Here is a 20,273-nt window from a genome sequence, read left to right as displayed (position 1 = left end):
AGAAAGGTTCTGGAAAGCTCTAAACAAATAAGTGAGATTGAAAGCACTAACAAAGGATCATCTGCCTGAAATGTTAACTCTGTTCATCTCTCCACAGATGCTACAAGACTTGCATTGCCAGCATTTTCTGTTTTTGTTTCAGATTTCCAGCATCCACAGTATTTTGCTCTTGCATTAATGTTTAATTCACTGCCCCTTCTCTTCCAGACATTCCCCCTGTGCAGAAGTTCTATCCTTCTCTCCAAAGAGATTTCCATGTCTTACTTTTATCTTGTTCATCTTCATTCCTCTGTGTTTCCCTTCTTGTGTTTGCTCAGGTGCCCAACAAAACTCACTTCCACAGCCACAGCCCAGTCACTGTGTTTGGTGCCGGTTAACTCCGCATGGAATCCAACTGAAATTCTCCCCTTGGTGTTTTGACAATTGTGCCAACAAGGGACCATCGACTTGAAACATTAATTCTGTTCCTTTTTCCACAGATACGGACAGATCTGCTGAGTATTTCCAACATTTTCTTTGTAATTACAATTGTAATGTTCTTTCTTGCAAAGGCACCTCTGAAAGCTGCAACGGCTGCCTCAGTTTCTGCGAGTAAAAGTAGTGCAAAGGTAAGTCAAAAAAGTGTAAAGTGTGAAATGTATGGCAGCTGCCAATGGCAGCAGAGGAATTGCATAAATAAATCAGTTTAGGACACCTCCGAGGATCGTTCACCGTTCAGATATCATCATAGAGCAGTTCTTAGCTCCATTATCCCAGTCTGTAATTCTAATGTTCTAAAAATGTCTGCAAGGATAATCCTATCCCACATTGCCACTTCCTCGAGGGAGGCAGTAGCATAGTGCTATTGTCACTGGACTAATAAGGCAGCGACCCAGGGTCTTAGCAGATGGTGAAATCTGAAAATTTTTAAAACAAAATTTTTAAATCTGGAATTTTACAAAAATATCGAATGTTGACCGTGAAACCATCATTGATTGTTGTAAAAATCCATCTGCTTCTCTCATGCTCTTTAGGGAATAAAATCTGCGATCCTTTCCTGGTCTAACCTACATGTAACTGCAGAATCACAGCAAGGTGGTTGACTCTTAGCTGTTCCCTGAAATGGCCTAGCAAGCCACTCAGTTCAAGGTTAATTAGGAATGGACAACAAATGTTGGTCCGATAAAGCCAAGATCACAAAAAATGTTTTTAAAAAGTATATCTGATACTACAATGCTTCCAGTCTTTTATTCCAAACATCATCACAACCCTGCAATTTTTGACTATGCTGTGCTTTCGCCCACCCCCACCCATTTGTACAAAGCAAATGAATTAACAAGATTTTAAATTCACAAATGAATGATTGTGAAAACTAAAGTCATAATAGTCCTACTTAACACTCCCGAATATCACAACTCCCCTTCAAAGGAGCAAGTTGGAACATTTTTAAGGCAAGGATAGATACATTTTTGAACAGTAAAGGAATTAAGGGCTATGGTGAGCGGGCGGGTAAGTGGAGCTGAGTCCACGAAAAGATCAGCCATGATCTTATTGAATGGCAGAGCAGGTTCGAGGGGCCAATTGGCCTACTCCTGCTCCTCGTTCTTATGTTCTTACCGATGAAGTATGAACAACAGCTACATAAGTTGTTTTTATTAACATTGCTGTCCTAATATGTTTCCGCTGAGCTTTGACATAAATTGAAAAAAACTATTTTATTTTTAAAGGGTGAAGATCCATTTGACCTACTTGCAGGAACACTTCCATCAGAAGCACCGGACGATTCAGGTCCAAAATACACTGGTCCCCCAGTGAAGGTACAAATGAAATTTGTCTCCTCATACTTCATATGTTACATAAGATTCATGTAACTGCACCATTGTTGACACAATCCTTTGTGCAGCTATTACACATTTGTACCCATGGAATTTGGCCGTAAATCTATCCTTTCCTCAAACCAACTTGTATTGACATAGCAAAGCACAGTGAAGTCACAGCAACATTGTCAGACTAAATCTGTGACCAATAAATAAAGGAAGATATTGGGAGAGGCGACCAAAAAGCTTAATTAAAGTGAATGATTTTCTGGAGCTCCTTGAAGGAAATTCAGGATTAGGGAAGCGGAGAGGCTGTGGGATGGAATTCTAAAGATGTCTCTGAAGTGCTAAAGGCTTTTACTGGCAGCTTTTTCAATGTCTTAGATCAAAATGTCCAGTTGATACACTTGACTCTAGTTAACAGGCGCCGGAGTGTGGCAACTAGGGAATTTTCACAGTAACTTCATTGCAGTGTTAATGTAAGCCGACTTGTGACACTAATAAATAAACTTTAAATTTTAATATTTTATTGATATACATTATGCAGATATTGAATTGTAACATTTATGTGATTATTGGTGTTTATTTCTCACGTTTTCAGGAATCAGATGCTACTAAGAAGAAGGCTGAACGAGTGGGAGAAAAGGAAGAATCTATACCTCCTGATTACAGATTTAAAGAGCAACCTGATCCTAAGGTTTGGTCCAATAATCCATTTTAGCCAAGTCACTATAGTTTACATTTTCAATAGTTCTCTAAGAAGCTGTAATATAAAACAAAATGAACATACTTTAACACCAGTATCAGCTGTGGCTCAGTTGGTAGAGATCTTGCCTCTGAATCAGAAGGTACAAGTTCAAGTGCCACTCCAGAACTTTAACACAAAAGTCCAGGCCAACAATCCAATGCAGTACTGAGGCAGGGTTCAGCTGCTGGATGAGGGATCAAGCAAGGCCCCATCTATCCTCACAGGTGGATGTAAAAGAAGAAACTATTTCAGAGAAGAGCAGCACAATTATACTCAGTGATCAGAGAATCACTACAGTGCAGAAGGAGGCTATTTGGCCCATTGAGTCTGCACCGACTCTCTGACGGCATATTTTACCCAGGCGCTATCCCCGTAACCTACCTATTTACCCTGCTAATCCTATAACCTACACATCTTGGGACACTCAGAGGAAATTTAGCATGACAATCTACCTAATCGGCACACCTTTGGACTGCAGGAGGAAACCGGAGTACCTGAAGGAAACCCACACAGACACGGGGAGAACATGCAAACTCTACACAGACAGTCACCAAAGTTGGAATTAAACCCGGGTCCCTAGTGCTGTGAAGCAGCAGTGCTAACCACTGTGCCACCGTACCCCCAAGATCTAGGAAATATTTATTTCTAGATTAGCATTATGAAAAACATAAGAAGCTATTATTAAAGGCGTTATAGCAGGGCAGTTGGGAAAAATTCAAGGTGATCAGACAGAGTCAATATGGTTTTATGAAAGGGAAATCATGTTTAACCAGTTTATTGGAGTTCTTTGAAAAAGTAAGATATGCTGTGGATAAAGGGGAACTAGTTGATGTCTGGTACATAGATTTCCAGAAGACATTTGATCAGGTGTCACCCCAAAGTTTATTGCAAAAAATAGCGCAGGCAGTAACACATTGCAATGGATAGAAAATTGGCTAGCTAATAAGAAACAGAGAGTAGGCATAAAAGGGCTTTTTTCTAGTTGGCAAGGTGTAACGAGATAGTGTGCCACAAGGATCAGTGCTGGGGCCTCAACTTTTTTACAAGTTATATAAATGGCTTAAATTAAGGAACTGAAGGTATAGTGCTCGTCCCCCTAACAGTAAAGGGCAATTTAGCATGGCTAATCCGCCTAACCCGCACATCTTTGGGTGTGGGAGGAAACCAGAGCACCTGGAGGAAACCCACGCAGACATGGAGAGAACACACAGATGCTACAGAAATGCGAGGCCTTTTGTTGCTGATGTATAAATAATGCTGCTATCACAAGCTGCAATCAAGCTGCTGGAATTAGAGAACAGAAACTGCTAATTCATTTCATAGTCTTACAGTGCAGAAGGAGGCATTCAGCCCATCAAGTCTGCACCGACCACAATCCCACTCAGGCCCTATCCCCATAACCCCATGTATTTACCCTAACTTGTCCCCCTGACACTAAGGTCCAATTTAGCATGGCCAATCCACCTAACCCGCACATCTTTGGATGTGGGAGGAAACCGGAAGACTCGGTGGAAACCCACGCAGACATGGAGAGAACGTGCAAACTCCACACAGACAGTGATCCAAGCCGGGAATCAAACCCGGGTCCCTGGCGCTGTGAGGCAGCAATGCTAACCACTGTGCCACCGTGCCAACTGATGGCACCGTGCCGCCTGATAATTTGCTCGCCTAAACCCTCCATTGATTAATCCTGCTAAATAATAGCTAAGTACTTTTACATTTCAGTTTATTGATTGAACAAGGCTCACACTGAGTGTAAATTTGCTCTTGAATGAATTTCAAGTATTTTGACAATTTTGCTTATGTTGGTGTTTTATCCGCTGCTTTCAATTGTGTATCATTCTGGTGTTGCAAAGGGAGATATGATTAAATGTTTTTTTAACAGGATAAACGTAAAGTACTCTCTTCCTCCACTGGTCCAGACATGAAACCAAAGGTCACCGGGAAGGTAAAGTTGTGTTTTTTTCGCCTGTAAGAGGATTTCATTCCCTACAGTGAAACCTCTTCAAGGCACCATTCTATAAGTCAGTGACTCTCATGATTTTATTACATTAAAAATGGTGATGGAAGTTTGTTAAAATGTGTCACTTGGTGCCAGGGCTGTGATTGGCAGTGATGCTCCAGCTATTGCCCACGATTGGAGGACCCGCCACACTCTCAGAAACAACATTGGTGAATATGTCTGGCCTTCCTCAAGGTGTTGGGTAGGAGGATAAGAGAAATGTAAAGCATTTGGAACATGAGGAATGTCAGAGAAGAGAAAAGAACATTTGCCTCATTAATACCTCATTTCCAGCATTTCTCCAAACTCCCAGAGTATTTTCCTGCTCTTTGTTTAATGATCGGATTGGGGAAAAAAAATCTGAAAATATTAAAATTCCGGTTTCCTAATCTTGTAAACTTAATGATTAAACTTAGATTTGTTTAGGAAAGTGGCATTTTATGAGTTATCTTTTTCTGAACGTGTACTGAGGTACTAACTATAATTCTTATCATATATTTACACATTAGTTGAGATGTAGCAGCCCCGTTCGCCACAGCACAAATCCCATAATGGCTGCAAGAGGCCAAAAACGGGATTTGCACTGACGAGATCTCTGTTTGCAATCTTCCCCGCCCTCCACCAGTGACAAGATTGGGCGTGGACCTGATTTCCATGCATTATAATATATTAACATATTATTAAAGTGCTTGAGAATGTAGTGTCTGACCACAATGCATCCCCCTCCCCGCCCCCCCAGCCGTGTGATGTCATGCCGACGCGGGTCACTACTCATTTTCAGAAGCAAAAACCAGTCATGATGACCACGCTGGGGGCAGGGAGGTGCCTGTAGGCCCAGGGGTTGAGGGACACAGCTGGGCATTGCCCACAGCCTTTGCAGTGCTTGGCAGCACTGCAAGCGGGCACGTGCAGAGGCCTCTGGCAGGGTGGTTAAACTCCACCATTGGGGAGCTTTCCCCTTCTGCACGTGGGGATTGGCGAGGTCTTCCCCTTGTCTGCTGGATGGTCCTGATGTCTGGGGGATGGTTCCTGATGTCTGTTGGGGGGGGTTCCCCGATATCCGTCTGGGGTTCCCGATGTCTGCGCGAGAAGGGGCCTTAACTTTAACTTGGCATGCTTTTTAAAATAAATACATTTGTATTTGTTTAACTACATTTACTGTGTTGTAATTACAGAGTATGGCAGAAGGTGATGTCCTGGACTCTCTGTCAGCAGACTTTGTCCAAAGTTCTCCAGCTCCAGTTTCTAAATGCTCAGCTCCAGTTTCTAAATGTTCAGCTCCAACCTCTCACGCTGCAGCTCCGCCGTCTGTACCAAAAGAGGTATGTCTCCAATCTTAAACAGTTAGAGACTAGAGGGGGAAAGGTCACTCTTCTTTTATCCTGCTGGGTGTGATGACATTCACACGATTCCATTCTTAACTATTCAGCTGCACTGGCAGCTGATTCTTCCTACTCCTACTTCCTACTTCCTACTCCTGCACTGTTACTTCTGGAGTCCCTCATCTATCTAATCTTGGCTCCCTCGTACTTCCCATCTACATGCAGCACCGTAGCAATGTTTTTGAGAATCACAATATCTGGTTCAACATGTACTCTAATGATACGCAACTAACCACCATCTCTCTGGACAGATGGAATTTAATGTCCTCCCCGCATTGGGTTCAGTGGCATTCAGTAAGGTGGAGGGTGGCAGGTAGGGGTCCTTTGTCTTCCCATCTCTACCCTCATGGTGGGAAAACCAATGGACAGCTTTTCCGCCTTACCCCAATTAATGCCCAATTAAAGGCCGCCTCTTCCTGCTGCTGCTTTTCAGCATTAGATGGGGGGAGGCTGAACATGTAGGCAGCATGACCGGCAAATCCATGGAGTGTTGCTTGAGAACTGATTCCCTTTGTTCAAAGTTACCAAGTGCCTGATTGAGGTACCCAGCATCAGGAAGGTGGGGTCCTCCTGAAAACCACCCCCTGCCCTTGCACATAAATATCATATCTCAGATGGAAAGATCAAAGCTATTGTCCTCAGTCTCTATCATAAACTCTGTTCCATAGGCATCGACTCCATCCTTTTCCATAGCAACTGACTGAGAATGTTCCCGTCTTTTCACAAGTGACAGATGTGGCCTGCCATTAGCCGGTGGCAGGATCTTCTGTCCCGCCATTGTCAACAGAGTTCCCTAATGAATGCACCCCTCGCCACCGTAAAACCTGTGGCAGGGGTGCACCTAATAGGACCGGAAGATCCCACCGGTGTAAAGAGCCAGAAAGCTCCAACCTTGGTGTCATATTTGATCTCACTTGCATTTTGACCACATAATGCTTCATGATCAAGACGGCTACTTCCACCTCAAGAACGTTACACTGGTCTGCTCGCTCCTCAGATCATCGGCTTAGAAGTGTAAAGGGAACCAAAGAAATTCCAGTACTCTTCTGGTCACCTTCCTGTAGTTCCCCCTCCATAAACCTCAGCTCATCCAAACCTCTCTTGGTCATATTCTAAATTGCATCATGTCCCATTCCCTTGTCATCTCTGCGCTCGCTGACCTACATTGAGACATTGCCAGATTGGAAGTTAATGTTAATTTTCTCGTTCTTGTTTATACATCTCTCTGTGGCCTGACCGTCCCTATTTCTCCAACTTCTTCCAGACTTACAAGCATCTGAAATATCAGCCTGCCTCCAATTCCGGCCTCTTGCACATCCCCAATTTTAATCATTCCACCATTGATGGCAATGCCTTCAAATGTGTAGATCCTAAAATCTGCACTTCTCTCAGTAAACCTCTCCGTGCCTGTAAATCTCTCACATGCTCCTGTAATCCCGATGAAATCAAGCAGGTTAATCAAACTTTTGATATCTCCTTATATGGCATAGTATAGTACTGCTATGAAGTGCATCAGGACACTTCACGGTGTTATAAATGTAAGTTGCTGTTGTTGTAGATTAGGAATACTTGCTGTTTCTGGTTTCGGAATTGTGACCAATAATAAGATTGGTTAACAGGGACCAATAAGGATACGAAGAGAGAGGCTTTAGACTTTGTTTCATGTGAAACTGGTGGTGGGGTATCAAAAGACCCTTTTGCATCTTTCACAAAGTTTATATCTTGTGGCAGGCATGAAACTCATTTGCATCCTGTTAATAGGATGCAAATGAAGGTCCAACACTTCTCCTCCCCAGACACATGCCAGATTCTCCACAATGCCAGCGGGAAAACATGTTAACATGAAACACATTCCTATGACGTGGCATGCAGATGTCAGGACTTGGGGCTGCATCCGGAATACAGGATTGAGTCCGCCCACAGCCCTGGACTCTGGAACACCACAGCAGTGGGTCTGGGGAGAATCTACAGGTGGACCTTCCAAATTAGGTGTCCAGAAGGGGGTCCAACATTTAGCCTCAGAATTTTCCCAGAGATCTATCTTTGCTCCCAGGAGGTCCATCTTCATTCTTCAATTGTGGGTGAGTGATGTTGGGAGCTTTTTAAATATGGCGTCCGGATATAATAGCAGACGATACTCCATCCAGGCCTGCTTGCCACTGAATATGGTATGAAACACCCGGGTGCATTCATACTTCGGTCGAGGCCAGCAGAGTTGGCATGTTGTACTGCCATCCTCCACATCAAGAAGCACTCCATGCTCCCACCCCCGTCACGGCACTTAGCCTCAAAATGGGAGAATTCCGGTCATTATCATATTGTTGCCTTTGGGAGGAAACTGGGTGTAAATTAGCTGCTTCAACATGTTAGCATGAAACACATTCCTATGACGTGGCATGCAGATGTCGGGACTCACAATGCCAACAACTTAGGAGCACCTAATTGGCTGGAAGGCACTTTGAAGCACCCTATGTTTGTGAAAGGTGTGAAATGGAAATAAGTTGTTTTATTTTTATTGTGCCTACCAGGCCCCCTCCCAGTGCCAAGATTGATGGAGAATTATAGGGAATTGGTTTGAGCAGCAATGAACTACCAATCAGTACTGTCAGACACTCACCCCTCCCAGTTCAGCTGGGACCTATCAGCCTCCTACGCCCCCAACAACTGGGGCCAGTAATAACAGTCGAGATCCTATCTGCTTCATTCTCACAGCAGTGCCCAATCCTGGCAGGTCTGAACACTTCATGTGACCATTTCACATTCAAGACCTTGAAATAAAATGATGTGAATGCTTCTGGAAATCTGAAACTGTTGAATACAGGCGACTGAAATGGGAAAAGAGATAATAATAATTTTCTCTTCTTTCTTGCGAAGGCACCTCTGAAAGCTTCAACAGCTGCCCCAGTTTCTGCGGGTAAAAGTGATGCTAAGGTAAGTGAATAAAGCAGAGTAAAATGGGAAATGTATGGCAGTCCCAGTGACAGCAGAGGAATTACTCACAGATTATTTTAGGAAACCTTCACAGATCATTTAGCAAATACCAAATTTTGGATGTCATCAAAGAACCATTCTTAACTGCACCATCCTAATCTGCAATTCTTATTTTTTATTATGTGATGGGTTGTGGGTTTCACTGGCTAGGCCAGGCTTGGGCTGGTAAGTGACAAGTAACATTCACACCATACAATTGCCAGGCAATGGCCATCTCCAACAAGCCTTGAAAAGGTAGTGGTAAACTGCTGTAGTCCATATGGTGTAGGCACATCCACAGTGCTGTTAGGGAGGGAAATCCAGGAGTTTGACCCAGGGATAATGAAGGAACGGCGATGATATATTTCCAAGTCAGGATGGTGAGTGGCCTGGAGGAAACATGTAGGTGATGGTGTTCCTATGCATCTGCTGACCTTGTCCTCTAAGGTAATAGAGGTTATGGCCTTGAAAGATGCTTTGGAAGGAACCTTGGCATGTTGCTAGTGCATTTTGTAGATGGTATACACTGTGCCATTGTGCGTTGGTTGTGGAGGGAATGAATGTTTGTGCTTGGAGTGCCAGTCAAGTGGGCTGCTTTGTCTTGGATGGTGTTGAGGTTCTTGGGTGTTGTTGACGCAGCATTCATCCATGCTGGTGGAGAACTCTAACGTAATACTTCTGACTTGTGCCTCATAGTTGGTGGACAGGCTTTGGGAAGCCAGGAAGTGAGCTCCCTCCACAGAATTCCCAGCCTCTGATGTGCTCTTGTAGCCACAGTCTAATGGCTGGTCCAGTTCAGTTCTGGTCAATAGGTAACCCCCCATGACGTGATAGTGCGGGATTGAGTGATCATAATTCCATTGAATGTCAGGGGGAGATGGTTAGATTCCCTTTTGTTGAAGATGGTCACTGTATGGTGTGAACGTTACTTATCACTTCCCAGCCCAAGTCTGAATATTGTCCAGGTCTTGATGCATATCTTGATGGCTTGGGCACAGACTGCTTCAATATCTGAAGAGTCACGAATGGTGCCTAACATTGTGCAATCATCAGCGGACATTCCCACTTCCACTTTATGATGTAGGGAAGGACATTGATGAAGCAGATGAAGTTGTTTGGGCCGAGGACATTCTTCTGAGGAACTCCTGCAGTGATGTCCTGGGACTGAGATGACTGACCTCCAATAACCAAAACCATCTTCCTTTGTTTTATTTCTCCCTTTTATTCTCATTTCCAAAATTCATCTGTAAGGCTAATCCTATCTCACAGTTCTGGAAGCAGATCTGATGCTATACAATACTTCCAGCCTTTTATTCCAAATATCATGACAACCCTTCAATATTCATCTGCATAATGCTTTCCCACATGTGTACCAAACACACTGGGGGGAATTCTCCCATCCTGTCTGCCACGGGAATCGTAGCGGGCAAGGGACGGAACACGCAATGGTCCATTGACCTCGGGTGGGATTTTCCGGTTTTGGGGTGAACGTGGCCGGAGAATCCCACCCGCTAATCCACAAAACCAATTTCACTTTTACCAATCAGTGATTGTAAAAGCGATCCTACTTGACACTTGCACTGTTGAGAAGCTTCCCTCCAGGTCAAGGAAGCATTAGCTTTATGGGTTAGGTGTGGACAGCAGTTGCTTGGATTGTTTTTGAAAGCATTTTTCACCTCTGGCAGAATATGTTTCTGCTGAGCTTTATCACAAATTGAAAAAATGTCTTTTCTTTTTATAGGATGAAGATCCATTTGACCTACTTGCAGGAACATTTCCATCAGAAGCACCGGACAATTCAGCTCCAAAATACACTGGTCCCCTAGTGAAGGTACAACTTAAAAATATCCCCTGAAGCTTTCAGTCTTTGAATAGGATTCCTGTTCCTGTTACTGTTGGTTCATTTGTATGTGGGGCAAATATACATTTGTATATATGAAATTAGTCTATTGTTAATGAGTGCAACAACAACTTGATATATCACACTAGCTGGAGTAAACATCCTAAGACATTTCCCATGAGTTTTTTCAAGGAAATTTTGACAGCAGGTCAAATAAGGAGCTATTAGGACAAGTGACTGTGAGAACGGATATTAATTTTTTTAATATTGGGAAGATGAGCAGTTTGAATCAGCCATCTCGTCAAGCCAGAAAGGTCTTAAGGCTGCTAAAAGCAGTCTTGTTCTGAAGGTTTGGATTTCCACAGCAGAGTGGAAGCAGAATGTTAAAAGGTTGTGTGGTAGGCCTTATTAGGGTGCCAGAAGCTTTGGTTTTTGGTAATATGACTGGATTTTTATAATTGGACATCTATAAGGGAGTGTTACCTGAGTGGTGTTTACATGTGGATCTGACCAAGTCTTTCTGGGGGAATCATAGAATCCCTACAATGCAGAAGGAGGCCATTTGGCCCATGGGGTCTGCACCGACTCTTACCCAGGTTTACCCCACACACTTACCCTGCTAATCGTGGGACACTAAGGGGAAATTTAGCATAGCCAATCCACCTAACCTGCACATCTTTGGGGTGTGGGAGGAAACCGGAGCACCCGGTGGAAACCAATGCAGATATGAGGAGAATGTGCAAACTCCACAGTCACCCAAGACCAGAATTGAACCCGGATCCCTGGTGCTGTGCTAAACACTGTTTTGTAAGACTAATAACTGTCTAACTAATCTTATGTGCTTAAATTTTCTTTTATGTTTGTAAATAAACCTTTTACTTATAAAATTTGCAGAAATGTTACTGGGTTTCTTGTTGCTGAGATCAGTACGTTTTCTTCTTGTTATGTATGCGGGGCGTAGCCCCTTTAAGAGGATGAGTCAGGTGACCCAAGATAAGGAGTGACCTGTCCGGGAATCCGTCCCTACAGGCAGTGGAGAGCTGGAGTGCCGAGAAGGACAGTTTGTCAATAAACCCCTATTTGTTCCTTTGGCTTACCTCCGTGTGAGTTTGAGAGCTACCCCCGCCACCACCACATTAGTCTCAGACTTAACACTTCTTGTTTTCAGAATACAGAAAAAAAAAGAGCAGGGCCCAGTAATCCCAGTTTCCTCTGGGATTTGGTTTGCTCAGAAATTAATATCTGTGGTCAAAACATGACCAACAGCGAGAGGTTTTGCACAGTGTTGTAAAGGAAGAGACAGAAGTAGAGAGATGGAATAGGCTTCGGGGAAGGATTTCCAGAGGCATTTCTGTCAACTTCTCAAGTCTTTTACAGGCAGCATTTTCAAAGCCTTGAACCATTTCTTTTAAATATTCACTGGGCTTCAGCTATCATTTTACTGAAGCATAGTATCTGGATATTGAATATTAACAATTATATGAATACCAGCATTGAGTCATTTTATTCCTTACATTTTCAGGAATCAGATGCTACTAAGAAGAAGGCTGAACGAGTGGGAGAAACGGAAGGATCTATACCACCTGATTACAGATTTAAAGAGCAACCTGATCCTAAGGTTTGATCACTTTCAGTCAAGTCAAAAATTCTTTCAATAATCATTGTTTTTAAAATCAATGGAACTTTGAGAAAAAAATGTCCAATGTGAAAACAGTTTCTTTCTTGTTGCGGTAGTAATGGTCTGGGTCACACAGCCGAGATTATATTGAATGGCAGTGAAGGCTCGAAGGGCCGAATAGCCTACTCCTGCACCTGTTTTCTATGTTATTCCATGTGATGAATCTGACAGTGAATTGTAAAATAGAAATTGCTGAATAATTAAAACTGAAATCCGTGTAGTCTCCAATAATGAGTTCTGCTACATAATAGCTAGATTTGTTTGCAATTGGGCTTGTGCCAACTGAGGTTTAATTGGCACAATGGATCAATGTGCTCTCAAATGCTGAAGTGAATGCATGTTGCCGCTTTACCGACTACTTTCAATTCTAAGTATATCTGATGCCCGAGGGAGATTTTGATGACGTGTTTTTGTTGTAACAGAAGAAAGATAAAGAAGCCTCTCCCTCCAGTGGTCCGGGAGCACGACCAAAAGAAACGGAGAAGGTAAAGAGGAAGTATTGTATTTTTGTCTCTTGGAGGAGCATTTGATTCCCTGCAGGACGCTTCCATAAATTAGTGCCATGTGTTCCCTGATTATATCAAAGGCAGTAGTGGAAATTCATTAAAGGATGCCACTTCACTTAGTGTCAGGATTAGTATCAGCATTGAAACTAGTTTGCCAAACATTGCAGAACCCCAGGCTTTTGCATTCTAAAGTTTGCAGAGAAATGGTGAGTGTGTATGATTTCCTACTCATCTTGGGGGACACATGAATCTATTGGAATAAATGGGATGAAGGAGTACAATATAAAGGGAAAGACTCTTAGTACTGCAGAGGATCAGAAGGACCTTGGGGTCCGGGTCCATAGGACTCTGAAATCGGCCCCGCAGGTGAAGGAGGTGGTTAAGAAGGCGCATGGTGTGCTGGCCTTTATCAATCGAGGGATTGAGTTTCGGAGTCCGGGGATAATGATGCAACTATATAAGACCCTCGACAGACCCCACTTGGAGTACTGTGCTCAGTTCTGGTCGCCTCATTACAGGAAGGATGTGAAAAAGATTGAAAGGGTGCAGAGGAGATTTACAAGGATGTTGCCTGGATTGAGTGACATGCCTTATGAGGATAGGCTGAGGGAGCTCGGTCTTTTCTCCTTGGAGAGACGTAGGATGAGAGGAGACTTAATAGAGGTATATAAGATGTTGAGAGGCATAGATCGGGTGGACTCTCAGAGGCTTTTTCCCAGGGTGGAAATGGCTGCTACGAGAGGACACAGGTTTAAGGTGCTGGGGGATAGGTACAGGGGAAATGTTAGGGGGAAGTTTTTCACACAGAGGGTGGTGGGTGAGTGGAATCGGCTGTCATCAGTGGTGGTGGAGGCAAACTCAATAGGGTCTTTTAAGAGACTCCTGGATGAGTACATGGGACTTAATAGGATGGAGGGTTATAGGTAGGCCGAGAAGGTAGGGATATGTTCGGCACAAATTGTGGGGCCGAAGGGCCTGTTTTGTGCTGTAGTTTTTCTATGTTTCTATATGGATTTGTCAGAAATGAGAAGAGGAAATTTAACTCATTGAAACCTCATTCCCATCACCTTACCTATCATCCCTCCCCCAGTCCCAGAGAATTTTCTTTGTGTTTCTTTACCAGTCTGAACAATAACAAATTGAAAATATTAATTGGTTGATATAGTTTTTACAAGTTCAAGTTTCCAGATCTTGTGAGTTTAATAGTTAAACTGGATTTCATTCGGAGAAAATGACATCTGTTATTTCTCTTTTGTTTACATTTGTACTAAGATACGGATTATGATTCTTACTGTATATTAGAACATAGAACATAGAAAGCCACAGCACAAACAGGCCCTTCGGCCCACAAGTTGCGCTGATCATATCCCTACCTCTAGGCCTATCTATAGCCCTCAATCCCATTAAATCCCATGTACTCATCCAGAAGTCTCTTAAAAGACCCCAACGAGTTTGCCTCCACCACCACCGACGTCAGCCGATTCCACTCACCCACCACCCTCTGAGTGAAAAACTTACCCCTGACATCTCCTCTGTACCTACCCCCCAGCACCTTAAACCTGTGTCCTCTCGTAGCAACCATTTCAGCCCTTGGAAATAGCCTCTGAGAGTCTACCCTATCCAGACCTCTCAACATCTTGTAAACCTCTATCAGGTCACCTCTCATCCTTCGTCTCTCCAGGGAGAAGAGACCAAGCTCCCTCAACCTATCCTCATAAGGCATGCCCCCCAATCCAGGCAACATCCTTGTAAATCTCCTCTGCACCCTTTCAATGGCTTCAACATCTTTCCTGTAATGAGGTGACCAGAACTGCGCGCAGTACTCCAAGTGGGGTCTAATCAGGGTCCTATAAAGCTGCAGCATTATCTCCCGACTCCTAAACTCAATCCCTCGATTAATGAAGGCTAGTACGCCGTACGCCTTCTTGACCGCATCCTCCACCTGCGAGGCCGATTTAAGAGTCCTATGGACCCGGACCCCAAGGTCCTTCTGATCCTCTACACTGCTAAGAATGGTACCCTTCATATTATACTGCTGCTTCATCCCATTGGATCTGCCAAAATGGATCACCACACACACACACCACACAGAATTATGATCGCTATCCCCAAGATGCTCACCCACCGAGAGATCCTCCACCTGTCCAGGTCCATTAGCCAGCACCAGATCAAGTACAGCCTCTCCTCTAGTAGGCTTATCCACATACTGTGTCAGGAAACTCTCCTGGACACACCTAACAAACTCCTCTCCATCCAAACCCCTAGCCCTAGGGATATTCCAATCTATGTTTGGGAAATTAAAATCTCCCATCACGACAACTCTGTTATTCCTACATCTCAGTAAGAAGTTTAACAACACCAGGTTAAAGTCCAACAGGTTTATTTGGTAGCAAAAGCCACACAAGCTTTCGAGGCTCTGAGCCCCTTCTTCAGGTGAGTGGGCCACTCACCTGAAGAAGGGGCTCAGAGCCTCGAAAGCTTGTGTGGCTTTTGCTACCAAATAAACCTGTTGGACTTTAACCTGGTGTTGTTAAACTTCTTACTGTGTTTACCCCAGTCCAACGCCGGCATCTCCACATCATTCCTACATCTCTCCAGGATCTGTTTCCCCACCTGCTCCTCAACATCTCTGTTACTATTGGGCGGCCTATAGAAAACACCCAGCAAAGTTACCGACCCCTTCCTGTTCCTAACCTCCACCCACAGAGACTCCGTAGTCAATCCCTCCACGGCGTCCACCTTCTCTACAGCCGTGACACTATCCCTGATCAACAGTGCCACTCCCCCCCCTCTCTTGCCTCCCTCCCTGTCCTTCCTGAAACATCTAAAACCCGGCACCTGAAGCACCCAGTCCTGTCCCTGAGACATCCAAGTCTCCGTAATGGCCACCACATCACAATTCGAAGCAGCAATCCACGCTCTAAGCTCATCCACTTTATTCACTACACTCCTGGCATTAAAATAGACACATCTCAGACCTTCAGCCTGAGCACTTCCCTTCTCCATCACTCATCTAACCTCCCTCTTACCCTGTCTACATTCCTTATCTATTTGCGAGCTAACCTCCTCGCTCTCAGTCCCCTCATTTCGATTCCCTCCCCCCAACCTTTCTAGTTTAAAGTCTCTCCAGTAGCCTTAGCCAACCTTCCCGCCAGGATATTGGTCCCCCTGGGATTCAAGTGCCACCCGTCTTTTTTAAACAGGTCACACCTGCCCCTAAAGAGGTCCCAATGATCCAAGTACCCAAATCCTTGTCCCTTGCTCCAGTCCCTCAGCCACGCATTCATTCTCCACCGATTCCTGTTCTCACTCTCCCGTTGGTTCTCTGTGGTTCTAACTGAACCCTGCAGGAGGATGGAACTGAGAGAGATTATCCAGCATGCTGCCTTACATGTTCAAGAAATAGGATTGACAGATGTCACCTCCCTATACATTCAATGGGTAACAGGACATGTAAGAATCTAAAGGGCAAGAAGTGGTAAAGCTAGAGCTAAGGCCATTTGCTGCTTATGCGTTTAATAGTTTGTGTCGATTTCAGACCTTCATACTTATGTTCTTGAAATATGTTTAAGATGGTTAACTGCATTTATTGTGTTGTTATTACAGAGTATGATGGAAGGTGACATCCTGGACTCTCTGTCAGCAGACTTTGTCCAAAGTTCTCCAGCTCCAGTTTCTAAATGCTCTGCTCCGATTTCTAAATGTTCAGCTCCGACCTCTCACGCTGCAGCTCCGCCATCTTTGCAGAAGGAGGTATGTCTTCAATCTTAAACTGTTAGGGCCCTATTTTACCATTTTGATTCTAAGTGCTGGGTGGACTTGAAACTGGGAGTGTTTCAGATCCGCCTTTTAGACTTGTTCTAAGGCGCCCCCATACACACTTTGCCTGAAAAAATATCAGCAATTCCGAATCACACTGTGGAGCTTGTGGGCGGGGCTTAACATGCCCAAACCCCTTCTGCTCCGATCAGCGCCTCCAACTGCGCATGTGCAGAAAAAAATGATAGAATACTGTTCCCCTGCCACATCCTTCCCCGACTGGATAATGCCTCTGCCTGGCCCCCACAAACATTGCCCCACCCCCACAACATTACTGACTCCCTTATTTCCCTGGGGGCCTGGAATGCGCTGCCGGGCAAGGTTGTGGGGGCGGACACACTGGGAACGTTTAAGACTTATCTAGATAGCCACATGAACGGAGTGCAAATGGAGCGATACAAAAGAATGGTCTAGTTTGGACCAGGAAGCGGCACGGGCTTGGAGGGCCGAAGGGCCTGTTCCTGTGCTGTATTGTTCTTTGTTCTTTATTCTGCAGGGAAGTAGGGAGGGAATTCTTCAGTCCACTTCTACTTTTTGGTTTTGCAATTTATTAGTTGCTGATAAATACATCTGGAGATTGGCATCGCACAAAGCCCTAAGCTGTCCAAAGTTATTAAAATGCCAATCTTAATCATTTAGGTATAAGACACAATTTTCTGTTTAGTAGAATCAACAAAATGTATTTTTAGTGATTTTGCTTCTTTCCTATGGATTTGTATGCCCTCCAATCAGGCCACTTACTTCCTTAGATCGAGTACAACTCATTGTATTGTCAGACCACTTTGTCAGGGCTCTCGGAGAAGCATACATAATGGTTGTCTAGACGCTCAGCCAAGCCTCCTTAAGCTTGTTGAAATAGCTGCTTCCCAGAGGATACACTATTTATTTGACAGCTCAGGCTCAGTGATCTCTGCTGTTATTTCAAAATGTTTGTTTACACAGTAAGTGGATTCACGGGTTTGTGGCTTTGTTATTGATACTTTAAAGGATCTGGATGTTTGACACTTTTATTCAGTTGTAGCGCAGACATTTGTTTTCAGCATAGGAGAAAGTAATGAATAGGTTACTTTTTTTTCAAACTTTTTTAATGCATTCAACTGTACACTGTAGGCTTCATTGGTTCTAGAAAGTATACAGTGTGTCAATGGGCATGGAAATGCCATAGTTTTGAATAGGGACATAAGGTGGGTGAAAGGTCAGGGTATGGGGACATAAGGGGACATAGAGAGTGAGCACAATGGCAAAACCTGGCATAGGGCACATGAGGGGCAGTTCGAGCTGGATGGGTGGCAAGAGACAGCATGGGGAATGTTTGGAGAATGAGGGGGTATGAGAGGTAAGGGATGGAGGGCCTTTGTGTTTTATTTTAACTGGGACAACGTCCCACAGCACTGAGGCAGGCCTTTTAAACATCTCGTCTTGACACCTGGAATCCCTATGGCTGCCTTCGACCATTTACTCGGATCAACTGTCCTGACCCTAATCCACACCCGCCCCTGGCAATGAAGTTCCTTCCTTTGTTGGCACTTTCTCCTGAGGTGGGCAGTCAGAACCAGGAATTTTCCAGGCTCCAGCTACCCACCTCAAGGATGAAAATCCAGGCCAATGTGCCTGCTTTGCATTTGAGAAGACATCTAGCACTCATTCCGTCTCAAGCTGTGTAAAATTACTATTGTCTGGCTAGCATCTGAATGGGATCATTATGATCCTAGTGCAGTACAAAACAAATACGTGAAGAATAGATTCACAGTTCTTCACTTGAGTTTGCTGAAGTAATTTTATAGCTGAGGCATGCGTGAGTTGGGTATAAGATTGGGACTAGAAATGGAATAGTAATTTAAAATGTCAAATTTCAGCTTCCAAAATCCTCAAAATGTAAAGAATGCCTTGCAAGTGTTTGGTAATTACTACTGTCAATAGTATATTTCCCACAATAACGAGAGCTTGTATTTTCTCTGTCCATATGGAGAAGCCAACATCAACGTCTGAGTTAGAGGGAAAATTGTGGATTTTTAAATTCTTATTTGTTCTTTCATGAGATGTGGGCGTTGCTGGCAGGCCAGCATTCGTTACCCATTCCCAATTGCCTTTGAACGGAGTGGTTTGCCCAGCCCATTTCAGAGAGCATTTAAGAGTCAACCACATTGTGCAGTTCAAAAAAAAATCAAGTCAGCAGAACATCTCACAGCAATTATCCAATACAATACAATGAGAGTTGATAACTATTCTGTCTTTGTAAGTTGTAATCTGTTTTCAACCAAAAACGTCATCACTGTACTTGCTGAATAATACAGATTGCTGCCCATTTTGATCTGAATACTGAAGTGTAAAAACAATCAAAGCCTCACTATAAGTAAATTGGTTTATAGGCTGCAGAAAATCCCCCTTCCCTTTGGATTAGTCAGGTGATCTCCATTATATTCCAATTACAGAGTGCTTAATATTTATTGCTTCTCTGCTGGATCTGGGTTTTAAGTTTAGAAATCATCTAACACCACATTTGAGGTCTTAGAAAAATAGTGGTAGAGGTTGTTCTGGATGATTGATGCAGTTGAACATGAACAAGTGAAACTAAGATGACAGTTGAAATTTTGATTTGTTTTTTCTCAAAGGCGCCTCTGAAAGCTTCGACAGCTGCCTCAGTTTCTGCCAGTAAAAGTGGTGCTAAGGTAAGTGACAAATAAGAGTGAATGTAGGGATTTAGGTGTACAGCAGACATAGGCCAGTGTCTGATTTATGGAGAAAAGTTGAACATTTAGTTAGACTTTCCTTACTCAGTTCTGAATCTGTAAATAGACACTTTGATCTTTGGAACCAGATCTCATCATTTTCTATGTAAAGCACATAATCTTCCATATAAACCACATCAAACTCTACATAACCCACACATCGTTTTCCATTTACAGGGAGGCGATGGTCTAGTGGTATTATCGCAGGACTATTAATCCAAAAACTCAGCTGAAGTTCTGGGAACCCAGGTTCAAATCCCGCCATGGCAGATAGTGGAATTTGAATTCAATAAAAAAATCTGAAATTAAGAATCGACTGATGACCATGAAACCATTGTCAATTGTTGGAAAAACCCATTTGGTTCACTAATGTCCTTCAGGGGAGGAAATCTGCTGGCCTACATGTGACTCCAGAGTCATAACAATGTGATTGACTCTCAACTGCCCTCCAAGGGCAACTTGGGATGAGCAGTAAGTGCTGGCTAGCCAGTGATGCCCAAGCCCCACAAATGAATTTTAAAAATTATAAACCACATCAACTTCCATATAAGCCACATCAACTTACAGATCACGCTGTTCATTTAGTATGATCCTTCTGTGCTGTTTACTCTCTTCCCACATCTCCCACTGTGACTTTCTGCATTCCTAGCCCATTAACCTACACTTTTGAATGAGTTCACAATAGTGAGCAGGAAGCGGTAATGTACAGTATTATCAGAGTATTACTCTTCCCCATTGTCTGTCTGTCCACTGCAGCTGGAAAACCTGGACTCCACCTGCTGTGGGAGAGGGTTCTTCAGCTG

General features: G+C 43.7%; 1 protein-coding gene across 21 annotated transcripts in view; it reads left to right on the top strand.

Moving 5' to 3' along the window:
* cast (calpastatin) overlaps positions 1 to 20,273 on the top strand; it is a 196,354-nt gene that overhangs the window by 135,263 nt on the left and 40,818 nt on the right. For 9 of the 21 annotated variants that reach the window (XM_078214752.1, XM_078214736.1, XM_078214735.1 and 6 more), the window contains 11 exons: positions 480 to 608; positions 1,707 to 1,796; positions 2,398 to 2,493; positions 4,430 to 4,492; positions 5,722 to 5,868; positions 8,803 to 8,859; positions 10,640 to 10,729; positions 12,261 to 12,356; positions 12,839 to 12,901; positions 16,529 to 16,675; positions 19,354 to 19,410. In XM_078214752.1, the coding sequence (XP_078070878.1) occupies positions 480 to 608; positions 1,707 to 1,796; positions 2,398 to 2,493; positions 4,430 to 4,492; positions 5,722 to 5,868; positions 8,803 to 8,859; positions 10,640 to 10,729; positions 12,261 to 12,356; positions 12,839 to 12,901; positions 16,529 to 16,675; positions 19,354 to 19,410 (1,035 nt within the window). The remainder of the gene's footprint in view (positions 1 to 479; positions 609 to 1,706; positions 1,797 to 2,397; positions 2,494 to 4,429; positions 4,493 to 5,721; positions 5,869 to 8,802; positions 8,860 to 10,639; positions 10,730 to 12,260; positions 12,357 to 12,838; positions 12,902 to 16,528; positions 16,676 to 19,353; positions 19,411 to 20,273) is intronic. The other 12 variants (XM_078214745.1, XM_078214739.1, XM_078214740.1 and 9 more) reach the window with 4 other exon arrangements.

This window comes from Mustelus asterias, chromosome 6 (assembly GCF_964213995.1).
Source record: "Mustelus asterias chromosome 6, sMusAst1.hap1.1, whole genome shotgun sequence".
NCBI lineage: Eukaryota > Metazoa > Chordata > Chondrichthyes > Carcharhiniformes > Triakidae > Mustelus > Mustelus asterias.
This window is presented reverse-complemented; position numbering and strand designations above follow the sequence as displayed.